General features: G+C 38.4%; 1 protein-coding gene across 2 annotated transcripts; it reads right to left on the bottom strand.

Annotated features, from left to right (window-relative positions):
• Positions 1-3: 3 nt before the first annotated feature.
• On the bottom strand, positions 4-27,870 carry GPD1L (glycerol-3-phosphate dehydrogenase 1 like). Of its 2 annotated transcripts, none has more exons than XM_085311802.1 (8): positions 27,757-27,870; positions 22,773-22,950; positions 21,309-21,449; positions 17,161-17,299; positions 15,899-16,011; positions 6,584-6,817; positions 6,016-6,122; positions 4-3,074 (listed from the first exon to the last, which is right to left on the bottom strand). In XM_085311802.1, exons 1-8 carry the CDS (start codon positions 27,807-27,809, stop codon positions 2,978-2,980), a joined length of 1,062 nt encoding a protein of 353 aa, XP_085167928.1. In that variant the 5' UTR covers positions 27,810-27,870; the 3' UTR covers positions 4-2,977. The 2 variants fall into 2 exon arrangements, with proteins under 2 accessions (XP_085167928.1, XP_085167927.1); XM_085311801.1 differs by lacking the exon at positions 27,757-27,870 and adding an exon at positions 27,107-27,143.
• Between the last annotated feature and the right edge of the window lie 54 nt (positions 27,871-27,924).

Here is a 27,924-nt window from a genome sequence, read left to right as displayed (position 1 = left end):
AAGTGATTCTCAAGACAAAATGTTTATTTGTACTAATTTTTCAAATGAGTACCTTTAAATAAAAAAGTACACATGCCAAGGGCCATGAGTACATAACATTAAAAGATAATGTAATTCCTTAGTGATTAATGTTCAGTAATTGATCAGTAGTTACAAATTTAGGAGCCTGGATGCAAAAATGGTACGCAGGGGTTAATGCTTTCAGTAAGACTATCCCAGTACTAGGCAAAACAGAGCATTTGTTGAACAGAATTCTAATCGTTCAGTTCAGTATCATATCACAGTTTCATAATTAGCAGTAAATATTAGGGGGGAAAAACACAATGCCAAGCTGAATGTTCTCCAGTACTGACAAGCAAGTACAAATGGTGAAATACCTATAGAAAATAAAATAAATTATTGTTGTTACTGAAACCATTTCTTGTCTGAAAAGAATATCATTCACAGTCTGAAAGAAAGTCCCATAGAAAGCCTTTCTCCAGATTTCCTACTGAACAGGCTTCTGTACAAAAGAGCAGCAATTAAGATTTAGGGTTTCAGTGGAAATAAAAGTATTGGAATAATACAGAAATCATCTTAAAATATATATTAATTTACCACATTTAGCTCACATAGCCCTTTATATATCTTAAAAATACTATCGTTCTATATACTGCGTGTAAAAAAAAATTATATATATATATGCATATATCTATAAAGGCAAAGCCAATCAGCTTGGTATTAAAACAACAACAAAACATAAGCAGACACACTGGAAATTATGCTGTAACAAGGAGTGTATGCTCCATGTGTGCATTACTGTAACAAAGCCTGCAATCTTAAAACATTTTTTGACTATCTAAGCAGAGTGCTTTCTCCACATCAGCTCTACCAGTCATTTCTCCAATTTCCACAAATGTCTGATATCACTTAACTTCTGGCCATCTCTATTATATTTAGTACTAAATCAGAAGGCAGAAATAAGGCAAAATAACCTTTAATTTCCCTGAATATCTGATGACATTCACATGATCTTCCTGAACTACTGCAAAACTCCACAGGAGCTCAAGAAATGGCACCCCTGAGCTGAAGCATCTTCCTGTCTATACAAAACTGCCCCAACACTTGCTTATTCCTGGGTGATCCAGGCTATTCAAGTATGGATAATAATGATTCCAAGGCATCCTCTTTGTTTTAGCAAGTTGTGAATGACATAGCAAAGCTTCAGAAAGGTTTGTGCTTGCAATTTCTGGCATCACCAAGAACACTGAAAATAAGGTAATTACTTCTGATAGGGCTCAGAAGTTTGGAGTAGATGTTCAGACCAGATGCACATTCCCGCGACTGGCCTAGTGTTAAGCTCTGTGAAACTCAATGCTACCCCTCGTCTCCCAGCTGCAAGAATGAGTCCACTCTTTATGTGCCTGGCATATAATTTACCAAAAAGTTTACAGCCTACTACACAAACTGCACACTTTTTTTGATGTTTGTAAAGAAAAGCAAGACAAAATATTTCATCCATCTGTCTTCTCTTGCATCAGCCTCGTTAACAAACAAATCAACAAAGAAATCACAATCCAGTGCTGACTTGACAGTTGAGCATCACAAATTCTCCAATAATACAATAATAAATCAAATTAACCTCCCTGATAGAGCAAAAATGTCTTTATTAAAAAAAAAAAAAAAAAGCAGCTGAGGTACCTGGGAATAAAAGAGATGCCTTTGAGAAGCTTTCAGGGCTTGGTCACAGAGGACTTGAACAAGCACCTGCTAATTTTTTTTTTTTTTTCAAATTAAAGAGCAGCATCAGAACTCATCATTTCTCTGTGCAGGCTGGTAGTCCAGCTGACGTGTCAGCCACTGGCAGGCACTGAAATGAAAGCACTCAGCATACTAATGTACAATCCTTTTAACAACACAAGCATGAGCTACCAGGGAACACCCAAATATTCCTTGCAGTGCTGTGTGCAGTTCAACACATTGTACCTGACGGTTAAGCTAGAAAAACAGCATGACAGTTTTGAGCAGTGGAATACCCCGAGAGCATCCTCCTCCACCCGAACTATACCAAGGAAGAACCATCACATGTATAGCCCTAAAACAAACCATAAGCACCAGGATTCAGAACCTCCAGGTCAAAATCTGCAACTTGTTTTTTGGAATGGGATTCTAGAAGAGCATAACAACTGGGAATGGCAAGAGAGAAATGCAGAAATACAAAAATGCAAGGATTAAAAAACAGAAGGAGAGGTAACAATCCCCCTCCAGCACATTCCCTTTAAAACAGTATACTTAAAAACTTTAAAATCACTTAAAAATTGGTTTCAAAATAGTATGATAGTTTGAAAGACTTTCAAAAATCATGATATTGTTCAATGGAGTTCATTAAAACATCCCTGTAGCCTCCTGAATAACTGCTACCATTTGTTTCCACTAATATTGTTTAAAAGAATATAATAAAAAATACACAAAACATTCAAATTTCAACATGTATGCACAATAAAAATGAGTTATAATAGAAAGACTCCTAGTATTTCAAGATGACTGGCTTGATTCAGCCTCCATTAAAATCAGTGGGATTCTTCCCACTGTGTCCGGTGGACTTTGGACTGGGCCTTCATGAGAGACAATCAAATATTGTTTATGTCTTATATTGTAGGAACACACATGCAGTTTGCTTGTGTATACACACTATATACGTAGTGCAAGTTTTGAACTGCTTACCTTAAAACAGTTGTTTTAGCCAGCAAAATGACAGTCAACAAGCCAACACTACATGCTATGTCAAACTAGGCTGAAAGCATTAAAAAAAAAANNNAAAAAAAAAAAAAAAAAAAAAAAAAAAAAAAAAAAAAAAGTATTTACTCAGACACATTCATGTTGTTACAGTTGCCTAGTGAGCAGCTTTGTATGAAGCTTAATGATAGATATATCCACTTGAACCCAAATATAAATTTGAAAGGCAGAAAGCTGCATTAGCGCAATGGCCTCATTGATTTTATATGTGCTCTGGATGACTTTGAAGGCAGGATATCATCTCTTTGACAGGCTTCCCTTCATAGCAGATTTGATATACAGCAGTGAATAGTGGAAACCTAAGAAGAGAGGAAGCAAATGCAGTGTAAAATTATTTTATAATATTCTATTAAATGAAGGAAATAAAATAGAAGGGGGAAGAAAAAAGAAATAGAGACTGAAAAATCAATTTCTTTTCATAGTTTTCAGGCATTCATGCTGGGTTGAAAAATGCAGGATAAATAAGACCCTATATACATCCCTAGGACGAGTTACTCTCTCAAAAGCCTAACTAGCTATAACAGAGACATTAATTATGTATGGCACAATCATTAACTTATTTCAAGAAAATGAAAAAGAAAAAAAAATACTTGCATCTTTACTTGAAAATCTTATGCGCCAGTCTATGGACAGAAAAGACGACTAGCATGTCAGTTAAGTATTATCTCTGAACAATAATTTGATAAAATAACTGCAGAATATGACAAAAAGACATAAAAAGAATTCAAAGGTCAAATTTTTAATAATAAGACTCTAAAATTAAACATGGATTTTGAAATGTTAAATTCAAACTCTTTTTTTTCTTTTTTAAATTGGCTATGTTTCCAACAAATCCCAAATTATTCAGGCTTCTCTGACAACATGAAGGGTTATTACAGCCAAGATAGTTTACAGAAATTTAGTTTATTTTCYGTCCTTCACTCAGCCTGGACAGTGGACCAAACAACTCCAATTTTAAGACAGAGCTTGGTGGATTTTACAGATTAACATCTAGTCACCAAAATAAACATATAATATCAGTGCGGCTTTATCTACTGATAAATTCTGGCCAAATGCACTAACTTATTTTGACTAAAGTAAATAAAGAGCACTGGAGACACTGAAATAATTAATTTCTAAGTGATTCAAAACAGATCCGAAACAGAAGCTTTTCCTCAGGGAAATGATCCCATCACTCATTCTGTATATATACGTCTGTGTATTTGTATATCTACAACATATAAATGCAACAGAGTAGAACCCCTGAATAGTACTGAGCACTATACATGCATGCCAGTATACTCTAAGAAGTGCTTACTGATGGTATCTCTGCATATCCCTCTGCTCACTTGTGTAGGCACCTCAAAAAGAACCAAAATTGCTTACTAGAGAATATGTAGAAAAAAATAATTACACAGTTTTGCATTTATTAACAAGCTTCACTTGTGACTCAGTTTGTATGATATATTGGGTTGGGGGAAGGCTGCATTTACTTTTCATATAAAAGCTTAAACACAGACACCAAAATCAAACTTGTCATGCCCACATGAGACTTATGCTGGAGATGGCCACAAAATATACTGCACACCTTATGAAACAAAAGCAAGTTTCACATCGTTTTAGATATAGTACTGCCAGGTACRAGGAAGCTCAGAGAAGGGACTACTACCACCAACCACATCTCAATACYTAATTCTTGCTGTTCATTGCAGAGAATGTTACTCTGAGCCCAGSTCAGAAGCACTTTACTGGAAGAATGACAGAGGCTTCAGTATTAGTTACAGCAACGCTACACAGAGGTCTGCTGTGCTTCACATTGCAAACACAGAATCAAGGCAGATTGCGGGATCATGCCCAGCAAACTCCAAATGTGCCTTGCATCACAGCGCTTCAACAGGGTTAATTCTACAACCATTTCTGCAATAAAAGACTGAATTGCACTGTAAATACCACTGGCCACCAACCCTGTTACCAAAGCACCTCTGCTGAATCTTGTTGACTTATGCGTATTTCGGTGTACCCTTAGGGCTCTCTTTGCAGGACGAGGATATGAAATTTTACTCTTACTTGACTCCTACCTCTTCACTTCAAAACTACATCTGTTTTACTGTGTTTTGTGTTTTAAAGCAACAGCCGGTCCAATAGTTTGCAAAAAAATAGTTTGAAAGTTACTTTCAAAAGTCTTGTCAAATGAGAACTCTCATGAAAATTTGACAGATATATGGTATGGGCTTGGTAGACCAAAAAGAAATTAGCAACTCTATTTCATATTTTTCATTAAAAGCACAACCAAATTAAGTGTACCATTTACTGCAGGATGGAAAAGGGGGGAAAAAAAACAAAGGACCCCATTTTATTTAGTGTATCATAAGCAGGAAGGACTGAAGCCAACATTTTAATTAGAATTTTTGGCAGTTAATTAAATTAGTGAACAGTGCAGAGACGGGACTTAGGTGTCAAGCTGGCAATTTGATGTAGATGACGCATTAAAACTAGATTTTTAAAACTGCTTTGGGGGAAAGAAAATTATTAAGRCTTTGTCCTTTGACTGGCAAGTCGTTTATTTTTCCAATTTGGCTTCATCTGAGAAGAGGAAGAGATGCAGATAATGCATCCTTTAATCTCATAAAAAAAAAACCCGTGCGTTTGGCTTTAGGAACCAGGCATGTGTTGAGTAAAAAGAATAAAGACAGAGAAGCGAGGACAACCCACTTTATATTTCATTCCAAAAAAAAAAAAAAAAAAAAAATCACATAAGGAAAGAGAACTGCACTATCAAAGCCTGAATCCATACAGATAGAAGACGACACTATTCAGTAGATCCGCTGTTCAGCTGTAACAAAGCTCCTCTTCCTTAGAGATGAACAATTAATTTACTACTATGAAATTGGCTATAGAGCTTCATTACAAGGCTCTTCAAGAAGCTCAGCTTTTGTTTTCATGTATTTTATTAATTTCGCATGTTAAAATACACTCTGCTATCCCTCTCTGTGATAGGTGGAGGCCACCAAACATTCTGTAAATGGAAGACTATTCACAAATTTAACATCACACTATTAGTTCAAACAGAAGTGTATTACAGTAAATAGTTTTGAGTTTTTATTCAATTATTTCTGTGTTTTTAATGAGGATTAAACTGCTTGTGTTATAGTAGTTTGCTTTTTAGTCAATACCTTCAGGAAAATCAAGATCAGAAAAGCAAAAGCAGCTAAGGAGATAAAAAAGCAGGATGAAGAACTTACTCTATTTGTTCTTACTTACTTTTCCACCATTCCTTTCTGCTTGAGGATGCGATACACTTCTGCAGAAGTCTGTGGTCCTTGCAGTTTCTGACCATTCAGCATTTCTTGCTCCAATTCTTCAATAGACTAAACAACAGAGGAGGAAAAAAAAGGAAGAAAAGGAGAGCTTCAACAGTTTTTATAAATCTGATATCATAATCCAAATGGAAAAAAAAGTGTTACCGAACGGCTTTTTTTTTTTTTTTCTTGTCTCAAAAGCCAAACTGGGGAAAAGTTTGTGCCACTGAGTGAACAAATATAATAGTCTCTCATACTCCTTTTGTAAACAGTCTCCTTCATGTATCCAAATCTCTCAATCAAATCTCTCAGATCTCCCTTTCTTCCCCCCCTCCCCTTTTTTATAAACATCTGTCCTTTTTAAACACCTTTCCATGCATTCTAGCCTTTAGCACTCAAGAATGAGAGGAAAGAGAGGGGTACTCACTAAGTACAGTTGGTGTGTCTCGGATAGCTATACTAACTATGACTCCAACAAACCAGGAGTGCCAGTGCTTGCAACAATGGATTTTACCCAGTGGATAAGGTACCTTTCCAGTTTTAGCAAATGCTTCTGCTACCCGTCGATTCCGGCCACCATAGCATGTTGTGATAAGATCAGCAACTCCACAGCTCTCCAGGAAGGTGGCAGTAGACACTCGTCCTTTGCAAAAAATTCTGGCAAAGGCAATCATCTCCATTAGGCCAAGGCGAATAACAGCAGCTTTGGTATTGTCACCACAGCGAAGGCCATCACAGAACCCAGCTCCTACTGCCACTATATTCTAATGAGAGGAAAAAAAACAAATAGAAAATGAGTCAATTACTGTTTAGAGAATCCCAGAAGATACYAAGAGATAGAGTGCAAGTATCCTTAAGAACTCCATATATAGTTTATGGGATAGAATAATTAAAAAAAAGTCTTACAATATGAAAATATTCCCAAGGATAAAAGCATAGTTAAAGCTCTGGAAGAAGTTGCCCTTCTGGCTGTGGAACTATTATACTTGCCTAAGAGCAGGTTAAACTATATCCAAACAAGGTTTGTCTAGAGATAGCTGATCCTGCCCTGAGGTAGAGATACTGACATCTCAAACCTTCAGTCTTATTTTCTTTGTGATTAAAGCAATACTGACTCTGAGAAATGTTTGTTTACTTTCATGCTAATATGCCGAGGGGCTAAATTCAGCTAAGCTCATAGCATTCATCCCTTCTACATATGCACAAATCCTAGAACAGCAACGCTTAGCAGAGGCTTCCCTTCAGAGGCTTCCCTTGAGGTTCATGACACAGTGAGATCTCTGCTAAGCACGAAAAGGTTCTCTCCACAGACCTGGCTACATCCCTCAACAAAAAAGGGTACTGTTTCTTCATGATCAATGAGCTCATGAAGCTCATTGTCCCTTCTGTGGCTTATGAACATAAAACAAAGATCAGTTGAGAGATTGAGTAAAGTGACTGAAAAAGCTATTCTCTAGCCTGGAAAATAACAAGATAAGCCACCAGAAAGCAAAGATTTTCCACGGTTAGCTTGCCCATCCCCCAAAGAACTACTCCAAAAGAGATGGGACTGTGAAGCCCTGCTAAAGCAGACAAGGAAGCAACAGATGTAGTAACACCTTTCTGCAACAGTAGCAGTAGCAGCCACCTCAACTGAAACCACAGGATAACTGGTATTACCAGCCCCTGGTGCAGAAAAAGAACTGTAACTTGTTGAAGCAACAGCAGCAGCATTTGGAAGCTGCTAATGAAAGCAACAAGACCATTAACAGCTGTTTTTGTTCCGTTTGTTGTATTATGAGACCCAAAGACTGCAGGCAGCTGTAGTGCTGTGAGGCTGTTCATGGCTAGATGACGCTCACTCAAAAATGTGACCAGAGGATGAGTCATTGCTTTTTGAGCAGCTAGCTGAGGTCTAAAGGTGACCCTTGGAAACTGCACTCAGAAATCCAGACATTAGACATGACAGCAGCAAAAGATGATCAGATTTTTAAAGCTGGCACTTTAGATCATCTTGGCTTAAATCTTCACTTCGATGATTCAGGCAAGGTATCTTTACATCAGACACCTCTTCTAGAGCAAAATCTCCAGTATTTTTTCACAGAGTGGTTAGAAAGTTTTCAGGTTAGCTAACCCATTTAACTGGAACTTGCACGTATCTGAAGTCTGAAAGTATTTAGTACTTAGCTAAAAATGAAAACAGCCTTGTTTCTGAACAACCTCCAGACTTCTTCCATGCACAGCACAGGTCAGTGCATGTGCAGTAAGTAGAGATGTGTTTGATTCCTCTGAAGAATACAATTAGCATTTGCCAGCCTTGTGGACTTACTGTTCCTGCCTCTCTGACACTCAGCAGCTCTGGGCAGTTCTAGGTCACTGTCTCTTATTCTGAGGAATAAATGGAAAACAAGAGCGTGTCTGAGGAAACTCAGATTTATGGCAGCCACAGCTTCCAGGAGTACAGCTTGAAAGTTTCCTAGATTTCAGTCCAAAATGTCTTTAGCTGTTTGAGTCACCTTGTGTTCAGAGAAGTAGGATATGCTTACAAGTAAAAGAACTGCATCAAAGATGTCCAACTACATTAACAGTTTTTCCTCCTAAAGTTAAATAACCTGCAAGCCCCAATTTCTGGCTAATTGGTCAAACTGAAGGAGGACAATATTTCATTGTCAACATCTGAAAAAGCCTTTTCTTAAGGCTGCTCAACACCTCCCTTCAATGTTTTCTTTTTAGCTCCTATAACCTGGAGAAGTTTCACTATTTTTTGCTGTAGTAAAAATTTTATTTTGCTGTAGCTTTCCAATATTAGAAGATTGTAAACTAAATTCATTCACATATTTTAGAATGAATTTGGGAAAGATATATAGACTAAAATACAAATTCTAATTTAGAGCTTGATTCTTTTTGTAGAAAATAGGCAGGGGGGAATTAATTATAGGTTTGATTTGGTCACATTATGGGAAGATGGGTAAAAGGTTTTCAGAAGCTTACATGTTCCCATAGACCAAATTTTAAGATTTATTACTCTAGACTAGTCAGAAGATATGAACCTCCTGCATGAAAATCAGTGAATGCTTCTTCCAAGATTAACTGATCATAGCTCCTTCTAGCATTAAAACAAATACAAACAATTAGAAAATATAAGTTTTCAACAACTGTTTTTTTTTTTTTTTAAAAAAAAGCCCTCACCCTCAGATGATGGGTTCTACATCCCTTTCTGCTTCAATCTCCAAACCAGAAACAAAAATATAGCAAACTTTAGCCTAGCTGAATGTCTCGGTCCATTACAACTAAATGATGTTCATTTAATGTTATCAGGAGTTTAAAGCAGAAGTTCAATATTAACACCACCTCTGATTTAAAGCACAAGTAACATCTTCCTCATCACAATATATTTCAAAACATTTCTCAAGGGACAACAATATCTGTGTTTCCATTTTACACAGAAGGAAAACAGAGACATAAAAGGAAAGTGGTAGAGCTAGGAACAGCAGAGTATCCTGTTTTTCTTGATACCCCACTATACCTCACCACCTACCCAGGATTAATAAGGTCAAAACAAATTTTTAGAGACTCCTGCTGTCACAACAAGAATGATCCTTTTCATATTGTTGACATTAATAACTCCACTTAGCCTATTGCTGAGGATGAATTTAATTATTTAAAAGATGTCAGCTTCAAGTACCATCTGCCATCTATAATATTTAATCAGTATTCCTATTAAAGTGAAGTAAAAATATCCTGAACACTGCCATTGCCAAAGCCTACATTTGTAGTTACAAGAGTTCCTGCATATGCAATGAGTACACATTTGTGCAAGAGAAGAGTCAAATGCTGACTATATTGGCATATACAGCATGGGGAGGGGAGCATGGCGGGCCTGATAAGCAAGGGTGACTGTAGTCTACAAACAAGCTTGTTTTTATAAAGGTTCAAAAATACTATCACAACAACCCCCCAAAAATGGCATCTCAGTGTTCCTTTTGGCCTGGGAGATTAAGAGCACTCAAAACCACTTTACACTTGAGTGAATACATTTCCCCATCATGGCATCAACAGCCTTTTATATTAGAGTATGCATCCTGCAAGCAAGAGGCAAAGGAGTCATATTTATATTACAAGTGTTTTTAAACTATTAAGACACTTTGCAGAACATCAGATTCTCCAGCAGGTCTAGTATTCAGACACAAGTGCTAGTCTCAGTACTAATTATTCCAGAGCTAGGACAGAATTCAGTTATTTTATTGCTGAGGTATTGAAGCTAAACTTCAGAAAAGCAATGTTGACGCCAGGCAGTACCCAGAGTATGCTTCAGAGCAAACAAGAAAAATTGTCTTCTCCTTGCAGATGACCTGGTATAAGCATGCCAGAGGTCAAAAATGCAATGTCAGTTGATGACAGTAGGCACCAAGACAGCAGACTCTGCTGACAGATTCTCCCACATTCAGTCAGTGCTCAAGAAAATCATTTCCAACTTATAGTCCTACTCAGCTTACAACAATAAGTTTGTGGAGCAGTCATGCAGACAGCTTCAGAGGCTATTTCTCAGGCAACTCTCATCTCTCCGTAATTAAATGGATCAGAGAACCAAGCAGAGATGTTCATTCACCTGAGACATTCAGCCTTCCCTGAGGTAGAGACACAGCTCAGCACAGCCTGTTTTCTCTCCTGCTTACAACAGGAATTTGGAGGAGCTCACTTCCACCATAGTTGAGAGAGGTCAAACTGAGACTCAGCAAATCAAAGACTATCAGCAGAACTGTCAGTGAAGTTCAGCATAAATTGTTTGCCTGCTCCTGACAAACTTGAACATGAATAATGGATTGCCTTACCACTTCATCTCAGAAAACAGTAATTACCACAATCAACTTCTCTTCTACAATAGCTGGACTGACTATCCAACAACGACTGCCATAAACRCACTTTGTAGGACTACCTCTGTAAATAATAATGTTGCGTTATATAACCTGATAAACAATAAAACCATAGTTACACTTCTCACTTTGCTGCTTAAAGTTAAGCTGGAGCCACAAGATTTAGAGATGGGCCTGAAGCTCGCTGCTGGGAAAGGCAACCACAGCAGCTGCTCTTCTCCTTCATGCAGTAACTTTCACCTCTGTCTTGATCCTTGAATGTTGCCACTGAGGGCTTTTAACTTTCCGCAGCCCTCAACAAATACATCAGGTAGTTGGAGCCTGGCCATTATGCCACACTGCAAAATTAGGTTTTCATTCCTCCCTTCTTCACACTCACCCGTAACACAGCTATGCTGGGTAAATGATTCCAGTAAAGTTTACACATAYGAAATCAGCTGCACTGAAACTGTCACTCAAGTGTATGTCGAGGTTCACACACCAGTTAAGTCTTGCCTCCTATCTATGCTGTTTGATTGCAAGTCCGCATTCAGACACAAAACTAAGAACTCCTTAGACACTTCAAATTTGTGTCTGTGCTACTCTGTTGTACCACACCCGTAAGGACTCAGGAGCATATCTATAGATGAGCTAGGCATACAGCTCTTACAGTAGTGTCTTGACCATTGAACACTTCCTAGGAAGGCCCCAACATCGGCAAATGGCAGCTGGAATTCATATGCAGCCTCAGGTCAAGCTGCCTGTAGAGCCATTTGGCCACCTTGAAGCTGAGCTATCCAAATTTGAAGTTTGGATATTCTGATCTCAACCCTTGAAAAAAGTCAAAAAAAAAAGAAAAAGAAAGAAAAAAGAATGCAAAACGTGCTTCAGTCCTCAAAAGAAAATTCCCTGATAGAGAAGAATATGCCAAGCACGTTTTGTTCCTGCAGCCAACAAGTTACTGTAGACAGCTGTTCTCCCTCCCCAATACCATCAGACTGTGTAAAATGACTGCCATTCCCTATTCAGCCACTCTCTGAGCTGATGCAAGACTGTAGTTTCAGTGTATTGAACTATGGAAATCAGAACATCTCCATTAGCCCATTGTCAGAAAAAATAAATACAGCAAATGAAGCGGATTTTCAGAATATACGTATCTCTGAATAGCAATAAAGTACAAGTTCTTTCATGATCACTCGGCTGCTATATCTATTATTGTACTCTGAATTTAAATATGCTTCAAAAAACAGAATTTCAAGCCTAAAATTATCACTAGCAATAGGAAAAGCAGTGCTCAGAACACCCTCTGTTACTCTTCTGTTCTCCCCTTTCTTCCCTTCAAACCTTTAGGTAATCATCCACATTGCAAATTCTCCCTGCTTAGAGAGGCTTGCAGAAATAGTGAAAGCCGTAAGACTTTTAACAAACACTATTCTGTTATTTCTGGCATAATAGACAAGTCTCATTTTCCCAAGCTGATATTTACTGAAAATGCAAAATCTGGAAGAATATACTGTTTCTCATAACATTAATATTTTTCATAGAACACTATTTTTCCTCAGCAAGTTTGCTGATGATACCAAGCTGGCAGGAGTGGCTGAGACACCWGAGGGCTGTGCWGCCATTCAGAGAGACCTGGACAGGCTGGAGAGCTGGGTGGAGAGGAAACTCATGAGGTTCAACAAGGGCAAGTGCAGGATCCTGCACCTAGGGAAAAATAACCCTAGGSACCAATACAGGCTGGGGGCTGACCTGCTGGGGAGCAGCTCTGCAGAGAAGGACCTGGGAGTGCTGGTGGCTGATAGGTTGACCATGAGCCAGCAATGTGCACCTGTGGCCAACAAGGCTAATGGTGTCCTGGGGTGCATGGGGAAGAGTGTTGCCAGCAGGTGGAGGGAGGTGATCCTGCCCCTCTACTCAGCCCTGGGGAGGCCTCATCTTGAGTACTGTGWCCAGTTCTGGGCTCCCCAATACGAGAGAGATGTGGAGCTAGTGGAGAGAGTCCAGCATAGGACTACAAAGATGATCAGAGGGCTGGAGCATMTGCCAGAGAGCTGGGCCTGTTTAGCCTGGAGAAGAGAAGGCTGAGGGGGGGATCTTATCAATGTCTGTAAGTACCTGAAGGGAAGGTGTCAAGGGGATGGGGACAAACTCTATTCAGTTGTCCCGTGTGACAGGACAAGAGGCAGTGGGCAGAAACTGAAGCACAGGAAGTTCCGCCTGAACGTGAGGGGGGAATTTCTTCCCTGCAAGAGTGACAGAGCACTGGCACAGGTTGCCCAGAGAGGTTGTGGAGTCTCCTTCTCTGGAGATCTTCAAGGCCCACCTGGATGCAACCCTGTCTAACATGCTCTAGGTAACCCTGCTGAGCAGGGAGGTTGGCCTAGATGATCTCCAGAGGTCTCCAACCTTACCGATTCTATGATTCTACGATTCTATTTTGCATTCTTTAAATATGAATATAGGAGTTGCTTTTACTATTTCTGTATTCAAAAAAAAAGTCTGAACTGGGACATGTGCCTGCTCCCACTGTTCTAAAATGCAGTCTGCAGTGATGCTACAGACGGTTTGAACTGGCAGTGCTATAGAAATTAATGTCAGAAGCTCTTTTTGTACCTGTCTTTTCAGATTACACAATGTTGTCCTCTCTTGAAATAGAAACTTCCTCCTTTCAGCAAATTAAATACCACTATACTTTGCCATTTTTCATGAAGTAACTTTCCAGTTTTCATAAAGTAACTGTCAGCTGATGGAAGCTACACTTGGGAATTCCCCCTAAAAACGATCACATGAAAATATGCTTATTTTCTTCCCCACATTTTTGTTACAAAGATTACATGAATATCACATAAAAGGCAACAAGCACACGAAATGCTTGTTGTTACCATTAATAAATAATTCTTCTGCTAATAGGCATGTATAGCTTGTAAGAAAAAAAAAGCTCATATTTATGTTTGTATTATTTACATTTGAGCTTTGTATAGGCAATAATTAAAAAAAAAAGACTCATTTAATTTTAGCTTCTCATGAACGGTATACATGTTCCCAACGCATTAATAAAATTCAGCAATGTTTGAGTTAAAAACAGTTCAGGGAAACCTTTACAAACTGTCATCACAAGATTTAAGATAAACTAGAAAGGGTTTTAAATGAAGAGTTACTCCAAAAATTTAAGATTCTGATAAAACCCCCAGAGATTAAGGAGTTGTATGTTTGAAAAAAAATCATGCATGACTGATCTATGCCAATTTATACCAGTTCATGCCTTTTAATGAAGGAAGAAATCCACAGTTGCTTTACACAAGCTACTTTATTTTTAATTCACCTTTTTCTTTAGACTCAGACTATGTGGTTTTTTGGAAGCCTCAACTCAGTTAACAAAATACAATGCAATCAATCCCAAATGCCAAGAGCATATAGAATAAATATGGGTTTTTTAGAAAGCTCAACTAGACAGTACTGTCTGCAAGTAGCAAGAYGAATAACGAAGTAGGAGAAAGGAACAAAATAGGGCTACAAAGAATATACACAAATTTGACCTTCCAACCTTTCTAGAACCAGAAGAACAATTTATCTGGAATTCTCTTGCCTGTCTCAGACCTTTACAGTAGAGTTTGCATGTCTGCTGACTCACTTCTGAGTTTGACAGGCATACTCATCTCCGCTTCAACAGTCTAACTCTATAGGCAGGAGATTTCTCTGGGAAGAACATTTGTCTGGCACAAAACTCCTCTGTCATACAAGAAGTTAAGCTAGTCAGAAAGCATCAGTCTGAGCAGATTTTGAAGAAAAATAAGTCTGCAAAGTTATCTGACTAATCCTGTAGGTCTATATACAAGAATTTATTTCCTGCTGACCTCCTACATCACCACTGCAGTATTTTCAAGCAATAGCTACAGAGCCAAATTATGAGCTCCATAGTCTTGAATATAAATAAAATAACTCCAAAACACATTACACCAAYGTACAGTTCACTAGCCCAGATCACAGGCCCATGATCTCCTTTTACTCAGGACTTCCAGTGTGACAATTCTCAATACAAAACTATTCGGAAAAACAGTAAGCTAAAATTTAGGTTCTCTGTCAGTCTACTTCTCACTGATGAACAGGAACACAAATCAGAATCTCTTAGGTTAAAGGCATCACTCATTAGCTCAGGAGTTTTGCAAGTGATTAGTGCAACTTCCACCTAACTTCAACAAAGAAAACAAAGCAATGCAAAAAAAAAAAAAAAAAAAAAAAAATATAAAAAAGCAAACCATATTATCTACTGTACCACTACATCCATCAAAAAAGGTTTCCAACATAGATATCAAATAATGTGAACTACAGTACTATTGGCCAAAGTCCCAAGCTACTAACACTTTCTATTCACAAATGACCTATAAACTAACCTGAAGAAAATATCAGTAAGATTGTTTAAGCTAGGCTTCACTTCCTGCCAGCATCAATTTTGTTAAGGAAAAGAAGTCCAGATGTTTAACTCTCTGAAATAACTTTTTTTCCTCCAAGTCATTTCTGAACATGGTTATCCACATGAACCTTATGCAGTATGTATCTGCAAAATATAACAGTTGTCACGTCAATAAGTCAATGAATAAGGAAATAAACTGGTTAACAGACACAAAAGATTAATACTAACTTCTTTCTCAGTGTTCTTTTGTAAACACACTCTTGCATAATGAAAAAGGAAAAATGCCATTTTCCTTTGGGGACTAAAATGGATTTAGAAAAATTTTGACCACTTGAAACAACAGAAATGTTTGTTTTATGACTGCTTGCAAGCTAAAGTAAAAGATGTAGGACTATAACTTAGGATGCTGTGAGACACGACTCGAAATGCCAGCTCTCAGAACATGCTGCTCTCCAACTTCACCTCTGGTTCCTTCACAATTTTATTTCATATATTATATAAAATATAATAAACATAACCCTATAGATAAAAATACCTGCTTATTTCTATGAGGATCACTGTTCTATCTGTGTACAAAACCACACCCTGTTTAATCTTACCTTCAGAGCACCACAAAGCTCAACGGTATCTGCATCATCTACTACAGTTATTCGGAAGTTCGGAGTCTGCAGCAGTTCTTTGAAGAGAAGGCCATTCTCTAAGATTTTGCTGCCTGTTTAGAAAGAGAAAGGAAGAATAAAAAAAAGTCAATGAATAATCTGAGTATTATTTTGGCTTCTTTTGCAATTCAGAATACTTGAAAGCAGAGCTAAGGTTGTTCTATTTTTACCCTAAACAGATTCCCTTGTTTTAAGTGATTAGGGGTGTGTCTACATCACACTGAAAATCTCTGACTGAGTTATTGTGGACTTCTTCATAATTCATTGTCTGCTCATTAATTCTCTATACTCTCCCTGCTCTTTAAATCTTTCTTTCAATTTTAAAAAATTGTTAATAATAAAACAAAGCTGAGTTAAAAATACAACAGGCACAATTCTACCAATTATTTTTAAGGTCAGCGTTCAAGAGAAAAACCTACTGCTAAACACAAGTCAAACATACTTTATTAACTGAGCATGCTGACACTGGCAGATAAGTTTCTGTGTATGACAATTCAACCAGCAAAAGCTGTTGATGAGATGTTACATAGCTAAAAATTCACAAAAATRAAAAAAAAATCCAACGTTGAGACAGTAACATTAACTCTCTGCTATTATGCATAATTATATGTGTGTGTATGTGCATGCTTATCTAGACACTATGAGACCCAAGACTAGGCACATGCAGGTGTGCAGATCAACACAGGAGTAAAACTATGCCTAGGATTTGGGAGAACAAGTTATTTTGAGAACGTAAAAAGGATTTAAAAAAAAGAGCAAGACATACAGAACACACAGAAAGATACTATCTATGACCAGAGCACTTGAGCTGGAATAATAAGCATTTATCTATAATAAATGAAATAATAATCATTTATTTATATTAAGCACCCAAGAAAAATCTTAAGCATAGCATTAAAAAAGAACAGTTTATTATCTGGAGAATGAGAAAAAGCATTTTTAGTATTTTACCTACTAAGGTCACAACAACCCTAGCAAGACTATAAAATTGCACTCTTCCCTCTCCCTCTGTTCCCAGTACTCTCCTAGTAATTTTGGAAGTGTAAACATTCTAGGAAATTCAACGTTAAAAAAKAAGGAAAACCCCTCCCCCCATTTCTGATAACAGCTGATTAATGTTGAAAAATGAAGTTTGCGCTACTGGATATGCAATTCTGAGGACAAGASCATATTTTAAACATTTCAATTACTCGGAATATTACCTATTGTGGTTTCACAGAATTTCTCTGCTGCCACCTCATTGGCAATGTTGGCTCCCATCAGCACACTGATGTCGATTTCCACCTTCTCTCGAATAATGTCAGAGATCAGTCTGAGTCCCTCTGGGCCTTCATCTATTCCCTGCAGCCAACATTGAAGTGAATTACTAAAAAAAAGGCATTAAACATAGTATAGAAGAAGAGCACAACTTTTTGCCCACAGATAGGAGCTACAACAAGGTCTATTCAGACAGAGACTAAAGGCGACGGACTTGTTAGCAGAAAGACAAATAAGTTCTGTGGCATGCTTCTGCTACTGCTGTGACCTCTTTAAGATGCATTCTTACAGGATATGAGGCAGCACTTCAAGAATAAGGAATAAACTAACAAAATCTAGATGATGGCAACAGACTTTATGCTGTGTTCAATAAAAACGTTGACTTTAAAAAAATGACGAATATTTAGCTCTGTTGTTCAGAATCTCAGTTGGTTGTAATCAGTGTGCGCCTGCTAAAACCAGTGAAGAATCACTGAAATACCAATTGTGAATCAGCCCTGCACTTGGATCTGAAGTTGGACCAAAACTCACCAGATGCCATCCTGATTACTATTTTTTTTGCAAAGAGGAATTTGAATTGAAATGTCAGAGAGATTCCCTCATGTTAAACCAACAACTTACTAGTTGAAAGACAATTTAATCATCTTGAAGAATACTAGAAGTTGAACAACAGTTCACAAATACATAGCTGAATAACTGAGAATACTTTCATGTATAATTGAGAATACTTTCATGTCTAAGTACATTTTTAATCTATACTTATAAAGCACCCTTTATAGAAGGTGAAAGTAGGGGCAGAAATAAGACCTTAGAAAAGCTCCCCCCCAGAGATTAATGCTGGAACAGACACACTCCAGTGCTCTGAACTGCCTGGATCAAAGACTCCAAAAGAGGCCACTTCCTTCTCACAAAACTCTTTCTCCCACTCAGATAAATGCAGATTTCTTCTGTGCTTTGAAACCAAGGGGAAGGCAGACAGGAAAGGAGGCACAAGGTACTTAAATGGTCTCACTTTCCCAAAATGTGGCTTGTATAACCTACATAGTAGTATTGGCAATGTTTATGAGGAGGGAAAAATATGGTAATTTCAAACTAAATTATACAACTTAAAGGCAAAAAAGGCAGTGTGATCCACTACTACTTYGAGATATATACACATATATATGTACATACAYGCATACACATATATATTTAATCAAACGACATTTCAGGCAGCATTTTGCRGTGCACTCCTTAAAGATGCCACTCCTTAAATAACATGGTGCAAGAAACACACAGAAATGCCTGTATAAAATCAAACGTTTAAAATACAAACAAGAGTGGCTTCATTTCTGCATTATTTTTCAATYTACAGTTCTTAATGCACAACTCTGCCTTCTCATCTTTTATGACTCATACAGAAAAAATCTGATAACAAGCAGATATATATGTCATATTTTTCCCTAACAGTGCCAAAGATAACCCCACAAAACAATTTAAGGCCCCTTGCCCATCCTTCTAAGCAGGCAATTAATAAACAAAAAACACATACCCATTGGGAACAATTCCCAACATGTGACTACATACACCTCAATTATTCATCTAAGTGAAAGATCAGAGATGCTTGGGTGCCAAATTCAGCTCTGCTATGAAACAGATGCAACTTCTGACAAATTCAAAGGGCAGCTGCACCTGTTTCTTCCAGAATCAAATCCAATACCGGATGACAGATGACAGAAGAAAAATAAATGAAAATCAAGGCTCCAATATGGGAATTTCTACTGGGTAGCAATGCTCCCCAGGCAATGTAAGTTCAGTTCAGTGGTCTTAGCACYTGAGTCCTAAAATGCCTGCCAGAGTGATCCCACGAGCCTGCGTGCAGGTAGATGGAAATGAGATCAGCATTGAGGCTGTCTGAAGTGTATTTTGAGYGACAACCACCTCGCCTGAGTCCCGTGCTCTCTACTGTACTGCACTGTAAGCTGCATGCAAGTCAGATGCCATTCTCCTCCCACAACAAGTGATTTGTTAGGTTTTGACAGATACCAGCGATCAGAACATATGTAAAGTAACATAACTGCAAATGTTTCAATGGAAGCACAGATTAACCAGAAGACAAGTGTCTTTATTTGCCAGAGACTCAGTTTTCAGATATTAGGCTCTGCTTGAAGATTTGATTGTTAAAAAGAGGACTAAAAGAGTACATACTGCTAATTCTCCGAGCCAGTACATCTAATTTAGAAAGCAGAGAAACAAAGRTCCCACTAATGACATTTTCAGAAAAGAACTGCACTTTAACTGCCWAAGTTAACACATGCCACTTTAACAGTTTTAGGGCCAAGCATAATAAGATAGAGATCACTAAAAGCGTGACGAAAAAAGCATGCATAGAAAAGCTCCAAGAATATGGGGTAGAATGCATTCCTGCCTCTATTACTTGAGTTTCATTGTTCCGCTCAATCTCTGCCTTTTCATCTTAAATTATACATACACAGTTACGCAATATACTTGCATAAATGATACATATGCAATTAAATGATAATTAAATGATACATATGCAATTATAAAAATTGACAACACGTACTCTACATTCTCCTGCAAAGAAATTAAAAGACTTTGCATCATTTCCTTCCAAAGACCACCTACTGATGCAGACATGCAACATGACAGTGGGAAGCTGCCTAGTAATCAGTTCTGCTTTGCATGGCAGGTGTCACTAYACTCTTATTTTAATTACAGTGGACTGAGTTATTATTATTATTATTAAAGGTAAATCTCTCCCCCCACCCCATCTTCTAAATGTAACTCATTAATCAAGACTCCATTAAAACACCATAAGCAGTACTCCTAAAGGAATACTGGCTCAGTTCTGATTTCAGTTATGGTGATAAAAGTCCTCRTTTACTCTATCGATTTCATTAAAGGATCATACCTAGGATTAGAAACAKGAAAATATAGCTCACGTTTAGGAAATTAAGGAAGAAGAAAATTTATCTTGAGCTTATAGAAGAGAGAGGCATAAACTGGCAACTTCAAAAGCAATAAATACTTTGACATTTAAGGTCATCCAGGACAGATGTATTGCTTTGACGCTACGCATTCAAGCTCTTTCARCTCTGCTTTATTTTATCCTTCCACCATAGGAAAAGCTTTTCCACAAAATGCAGCAACTACACTAGGGCAACATTACCTTTTCATRTATCTCAGTACTACATCAGGTTAGCACAGACAAAACACAGCACAGCTTCTATGAGCTTAGCTAGCCAAACTAAAGAGACAAGMTTGCAGTCAGGAGCAATAAGGGTTTTTTCTTTATTTTTAACACATATGTGTAAATGGATCATTTGCCAGAAAARACAACAGACAAGGAAATGTGTGCTGAAAAAAATAAATGGCCTGTGTATAAATGTACTCTCAACTATGTACAAAACAACAAGGAAGAAGTGTCTTCTGAACCTCCTGGGGATAGCTTATCCTTTGTGGCTAAGCACACAAGGGGCAAAGGGGAGAGAAACACACCCACATTTAAGAATTCTCTTGCCACCAAAACTACGAAAGCCCCTGGTAAAACACCTACCCGTATTTCCTACACCTCTGACCCCTCCTAGTTCTCATGCTTAAACTGGTTTATCCTTTTGGATTGTGCTGAACAGTCTCTCTTGTTACAACATAATCTTTGACACAAACAAGAACACTATCATCTCAGTCACATGAGATGCTCTCAGCAGTTCTTAAAATGATCAGCTCCGTGTGTGGGATGTGCATTAACAACCAGGCCATTRTGCTTGTGCTCTGCTCTCCACCTAACGATGCCTTTGGAAACAAGTAAAAGAYTAGAAAAGTTGGTGGTGCAAAACATATTCCTTCCTCCTTTCCTTTTAACGGAAGCCTTGCGAACAGCCTCATTTTCCTCCTTCTGCAACCACCTACCTAAAATAAAACACTGCATAACAATCCACTAATGGTTGAGAAATTCCAGTCATATTTTKGGGAAGGTTTAACGGAATAATCAAGTGAATGACACAAAGAGACTTTTCCTCTCAAATTCTAAGTCATCTCTTTTTAGAAGATTCTACAATACCTTCTCAGTATTAACATACAGCATTTATTATACCTTTATGAGAGTTATACCAAGAGCTTTCTTGGGTATTCGTCCCGTGATTTCATCGCAGATCTTATGAATGAATTGATGAGGAATGACAAAGACCAGCAAGTCTGCATCCTGTACAGCTTCTTTAAGGTTTGGGACAGCAAYCTGTATAGTTATGGAAGAGAAAGGTCACATAATTATTTTAAATTACTATTATTCACATGTGTTGTCAAATACGTAAAAGCACATTCTGGTCTTATACACAGCGCTACAAGTAACTGTGCTTCAGCGTTGAAAACAAGTACAAACATAATCTTCGCACAAAAKCAAAAGAATTGAAGCTTTCAAACCAGCCTCTTTAGGCCTTGAAAGGGGCATCTTTAGAGCCTCCTGTATTGTTAGTGCAAAGAAATGCATAAGTAAGGGAAGGAATTTAAAATAARAAATTCTCAAGAATCAAAACTCAAAATGCTCCTTATCATTCAAACACATATTCTGAGTTAGAAAATATAAAATAAGAAGCTTCCTTCTCTTTGACAAAATACTCTCAATTTTGAAACACTATTGCATGCTGAAGAGTACCTTCYTTACTTAGTTCCTGGTACACTCAGATTTCTTATCTGAGAGATCTCCTTCTACACCTGCTAGTTTATACTTTCTTTCCGTGTACTCATATTTGGTCAACCCTTCAAAAAGGTGACCTAYTTCCAAATCACCTGCCAGACTCCAATTTTTCTAATATGTGACGAACATCTTAAAATAAGTCAAGTTTAAATTCTAGCAATAAGCTCAACTACTGAGGAAGAGAACTGACATGAATAARTCATGAACAGCAGAAACTATGGGATGTCAGCTTTATCACTACAGGCAAAATTTCACTCCATGGAAATTCATGCTTTTCCKGCCCAGAATTTCCTACTGAATTGTAAGTCGCTGCAGTCTCTGCCTATAATGCTTTTGGGGCAAGATTCACCACTACCCACTCATCATTCCATTACACCAACACAAAGTGGATGTGGTCCTATCACTCTGCCCTGGCACAGTTAGAAACATGCTCGCCTAATTGACTGTGCGTGAGAAAAGGCAACCAAGATACAGACAAATTGTATATAAGCTTGAGTTCCTTTGCTCTTGCTCTCATCCTGCAGCACTTTTTAAAGTATTTGAAGCTTCCTCAATCCTAGTTGACCAGTCTGCAACATTCCAAAGTYGAGGCCAAATTTTTATATCTGGCAYGGTCAGAGCCATTAATCTCTCCCTCGTTTTCATGTTTACCTCCAAATACAGGAAATGTAGTAACATAAAGATAACGGCTAGGCAAAAATAGATTATAATATGTTGAACATACCTACATTAGTAATTTTACTTGTTCCAAACTTTGATGCCAACAGTAAAATAGCATACAGTTTGAAATATTATAGAACCTAAAGATGTGAGCAAAATTCCCTCTGCTCCGTAACCAGATCAAATTTAGCTTTTGAGCCTTACCACATTATCTGGCAGCTTGTATCCAGGGAGATATTTTACATTTTCATGTTCATTATTTATGATATCTGTCAGTTTCCTCCCATTAATATTCTCCTCAAACACCCACATCTTCACCGTAGAAGCAAACTTCTGCAATTTTTTTACATTATTACCTATTATTTTGGCAACCGCAGAACCCCTGCAGAAAAGAAAACAAAAATATATATTCTAAAAAAATTATAATTTTGTTCTAGAAGAAATTGTCTTTAAGATAAACAGAAATCCACAGGTTATTGGACCAACTACTACTTAGCTTTTCTGATCTAGTAAAAAGAGTGGAAAAAACACACCAGTTATTCACACCTGCTGCTTCCTCTTGAATAAACAAATAAAATAAAATAACAAAGAATACATTGGACTGAAGCATTTACTGAAAACCTCCTTACTTATTTTGTTTGCTTTACCGGCTATCCTGTGAGTATTTGGGTAATTTTATTTGCACAAATGAAACGGATATCTTGAATGCAGTAGTAAAAGTTAGATATTATTATTTAATTCTTAACTCTAAATCTAATTTTTAAAAATTGATTATTTTCACCTTTAACAAAGAGGAAGTATTCTTCGCTAAKAAGCCTAAAGCATCAATTTCTACAGAACACTGATAGGCACACAAAGCCTGGAAGCATTTATAGCTTGCACAAATTGTATGTATGATCATGTTGCCACGCTCACAATATTTAAGTGTTGCAATGGCATCCTCTGAATTCACAGGCAGACAATGCCATCACTGATAGCCTCATTTTGTCCCTAAGAACAGTACAGTGAAGCTTGTAGGATTGTTATCAGTTTTATTTGTACTACTCAAAATCTCTAAGCAACAGTGAAATTACTCAGAATTACTTCAGAATTACTGAAGCTACACAAAGWGGGATAAATGCAACTTTCCATTTCAGTAGCCTGGATGCTATAGACAAGAAAAAGACACAATTTAATAAAGCCTATTAATCTAACTTCCTTTCCTTGGATCAGAAAAAGACTTCATAATTACTGATGATCTCCTAAGCAGACCAAAAAGATTAAAAAGAGATAAAGACAGGTAGAGTCACTGACCAGAGGTTTACCCATTTCTGCATATTCCCTCACTTCTCCCTGCCATCACAACTTTTGATACTGTGACTTTCTAGTACTTGGTATGTTAAGAGCAGGAGGGAAAAATGCTGCACACTTTATTACAAGGTAAGAGAGCTTTAACTTTACAAATATAGTTATACACAGAACACKCCTCTAAATTTATTAAGGACGTTGYTTGTAACAWACCCATGGCTGGCAAGTAAACCAAGTAARTTCATTGTRCCCTGGGAGCTTTTCATATGGCACAACTCATTGTGCTATATTAAAAATTGTGCAATCGTAAGACTTTCTAAGGTTACTTTCCAARTAGTGGCAGAAAAATGTGTGGTATCTGAAGTAGATCTTCAGCTAAACCATTAAAACAGCATGTCTTAGAAGACTAGAATTTATTCTGCYAAATAAATGACATCTGGAATCATTTACTCAGATTTCTGGCCCATCTTGCAGYATACTGCTGATACACCACAAGGCAAAAGAACTGGAGTTCTTGCCAGCTTAGTTCTAGCAGTAACACTTCCAGTGTGACCTGGATTGTAATACTCGGTGCCTGAAGCAACAAGAGAAAAAACACCATAACATTTCCTCATAAACCTTAATTAACCCTAACATGCTCCACGTGAAAGTAAATGCCATTCAAGTCATGCAACAAGGTAGTTCCATGCCAAACAGCTGTTCTTTTTCTTGCTGCACGTATGTCCCAGTACAATTGCATATATATACTTAACACTCTGTTGGAGAACTGTATTTGAATCTCACTGAGCATCTCACTGAGCAAGAGAACACACTTTGCCTCCTGCCTTTCACTGTTCACCAACTACTATTCATCTACACCAGCTGTATCAGCGTATCACCATTGGTCTGCTTTCCCCTCATCACTTTAAAAGCGAAACACAAGCYGCAGAAACTCCTTAACTCACTGTGATACCAGCATCAGTGCAGCCAATAACATATACGTGCAACCAGCACCATAACTATGGCCCTGCCACTTTTTCCTTTAAAAATCACCTCAGCTAAGCTATAAACTTTACCCCTCACTCTTCTCTAGCAGGTTCCTAACCCTGTGAATCGCTCTGTCCCAGTAACTTCCTCTCTCTTCCCAAACTCTATAGTTCARGTTGAACAATCAGATTAAGGACAGGTTCTAGCAAAACATACAGGTACAGAAACTGGTCATGCACTCCTTGTTAACTTGTCATGAAAATATTTTCAGAAGAACAGGCTATGGTACATATGGGAGCCAATGCATGCAGTGTTTAACCTGATCYAGGCACTGCTTGCATACCCTGAGGCTTCACGGCATATCCCTGAAGTATACTCTCTTCATGCTGAGGAAGATTTTAATACAATCACATCCACCAGATGAGCTACTACAGATGGATAAGGAGAGCAAAAAAGCACAGCTCCTGCTCTTTTGTGACTTCTGAGCCATCTGTCCTGTCCTGTGATTTTCCAYGAGGTGTTAACAGACCCCTGCCAAGTTAGTTCATTGTTAAGGTGACCTTCCCCCTAGCAAACTGACCAAACAAGTTTGACTGGAGGTAGCTTATCATATGAAAAGATTAGCACAACCATTCCAAATTGTCCTTGTCCTGCCAAGTTCCCTTAGCAAGTTTTTTTGTTTGTTTGTTTGTTTTTGTTTTTGTTGTCTAGGATAGAGGTTAAAGRGCTACAAGAAAGCAAAGACACTGGCACTTGTGGAACAGACTTGTCTTCTCACACAGAACATGAGACTYTTGTGGAGAACACAGTCTCCAAACAGTTAAATACACAAAGTCCCACTCAGTTCAACTATTTACATGCTTACCACTCAGGCATCACCAGTTGTACCCCTGAAATTCAGGCTTCAAAAATATATWACCCCAAATTACCAATTATAAGATGCATGTAAGTGCTTCAACTTCCTTCTTATTCCATGCTTTTGAATCTTAAAGGCTTCCGCTTTAGGACTGCAGGCCCCAGCTGGGCAAGACACTTATGCGCACAGATAAACACTTAAGWTAACAAAGTCCTATTTAGTTCAATGGTTACATACATTCTTGAATCAGACTGCTTTCCAGTCAGGGTCTGGTGTCTGTCATCCCCTGGACTTGGAGAGGGGAAAAAAAAAAAAACCCACCTGCCTCTCCAAGAGTTGTTTTCAGAAACATTCATGGAGAACAGGGGCAGGGAAAGCTGTTATACATCAAATCATTGCTATCTGAAATTTATTACTTTTTTTTCTTCCTTCCTGCCACGTACATTTTGCCACACTGCTATCAAATATGAAATCAATTATCAGTTATTTAAAGAAATTTATCCCAAAGAGAAAAGAAAAAGGCTAGTGCCCAGTATCACAGTATTACAGATATGGGCATTTTGTCATCCAGATATCCACCCCACTAGACAGGAGCTTTTCTTGTTATAAAACTGTTCCAGTGAAGTAAAAACAAAACACATATGTGCATGGTTACGGCTAGTAGGTAACCTCCATGAATCTTCCTGGTTCTGGCAAGCTAGTTTCACGGCAGCTCAACTATAAACGCAGTTAAACTATCCGTAGAACTTTTTGCTAGATTTCAAATATGGAAGAATGACATCAATACTCCTGAAAGACCAACAGGCCTAACTACATAACTTCCTTTTCACATATATTGCAATGCACTGTATCTCCCAGTTCACCTTACAAGCTACAGCAAGAGCCATAGCACTGAAACGATGCCAGCCATTCCTTCAACAAGCCATCAGGAAGAAAAGCATAACTCTGCAGTTGCTGGCTTCCTGAAGTACGCAAAATAGCACCAAAGGCCAGCTGCTCTTAGTACACATCAAATCTAAGATCACTTTGACAAAAGACTGTGAAGTTTTGTTTAACAACCTGTAGTACCTTGCTCTTGGAACACCAAACTCCCCTAATGTTAGACTGAATGTATAACACATGTCTACCTTATAAAACACAACATTAACAAAAATAATACACGCTTAGCATTAGCAATTAAAGTGACAAACTGTGAAGATACATTTACTTAACTTACACCTTGTAAATAAAGAACCAATGCAATAATTAATGGAGAAGTGAACAAAATAGAAAAATAATGAATTGAGAAAGYGGGACAAAGGAGGATTATGAATGCAGCACTGCTCTTAGGAAAATGATTAGGAAAACTATTGCTTTCAATGGACACAACAGTGAGACCATAAATGTATTTAAGTCTAATTATAAGCCAGTGTTAGAATAAAAATAAAACCTTGTCTCAAGCCTTCAGTATGCCTCAATATAATCTACTGAAAAAGAAGAGGTATTTTGAATTAGTGCCTTGCTGCTCTTCTGGGAAAATAGGTACTACAAGAAAAAACAAAATAAAACACAACACTAAATCACACATTTGCATTTCACTTTTGGACGGTGGTGGGCTTTGTCAACAAGCCCTAGGGTAGCACTTAGGTTGTAATGACCTGCTGAAAAAGGGTCCAGTATCTTTAAAGTCTGTGCCAGGTGATATCAGACAAGTCACCCAAMAAACAGCAGGTTAAAAATATCCCCAAATAACTTCCGTACAGAAAAGACTGTTGCCTACAACACCGTCAAAACACAGTGCGTGATTCTTTCAGCTTTCTAGCTCCGTTTACTTCAGGAAAGCATCTCTGCTCCCGGGACAGAGCAGGGGATGAAGAGGCAGGCGGAGAGGGCAAGCTCTGGCCGCTGCCGGCACCCCCGGGCCCGCTTCGGAGCGACCCACGCGCGGACTCTTTACACGGGCGCAGCCAGAAACCCGCCGCAGCCCGGCCCGGAGGGCGGCCGCCCCGCCAGCACCGCGCCCGCGGCATCCCTGCCTCCCGGCCGCTTCGCGGCCAACGAGCAAAGCCCTCGGGTACGCGGGGCCGGGGCAGCACTCACCAGTTCCCCGAGCCCACGATGCAGACCTTGAGGGGCGCCAAGGAGAGCGCCATGGCRGCCCCGCCCGCGCCCCGCCAACGGCCGCCGCCAACGGCTCCGCGCGGCGGCGGCCACACGCTCCCCCGCCCCCGCCGTCAGCGGCTCCCTGCGGGCTTGCCGGGAAGTGTA

Source organism: Rhea americana, unplaced genomic scaffold, assembly GCF_003343005.1.
Source record: "Rhea americana isolate MKP2758 unplaced genomic scaffold, rheAme1 scaffold_35, whole genome shotgun sequence".
Classification (NCBI taxonomy): Eukaryota; Metazoa; Chordata; class Aves; order Rheiformes; family Rheidae; genus Rhea; species Rhea americana.
Note: the sequence above shows the minus strand (reverse complement) of the source record. Positions and strands in the feature narration are given on the sequence as shown.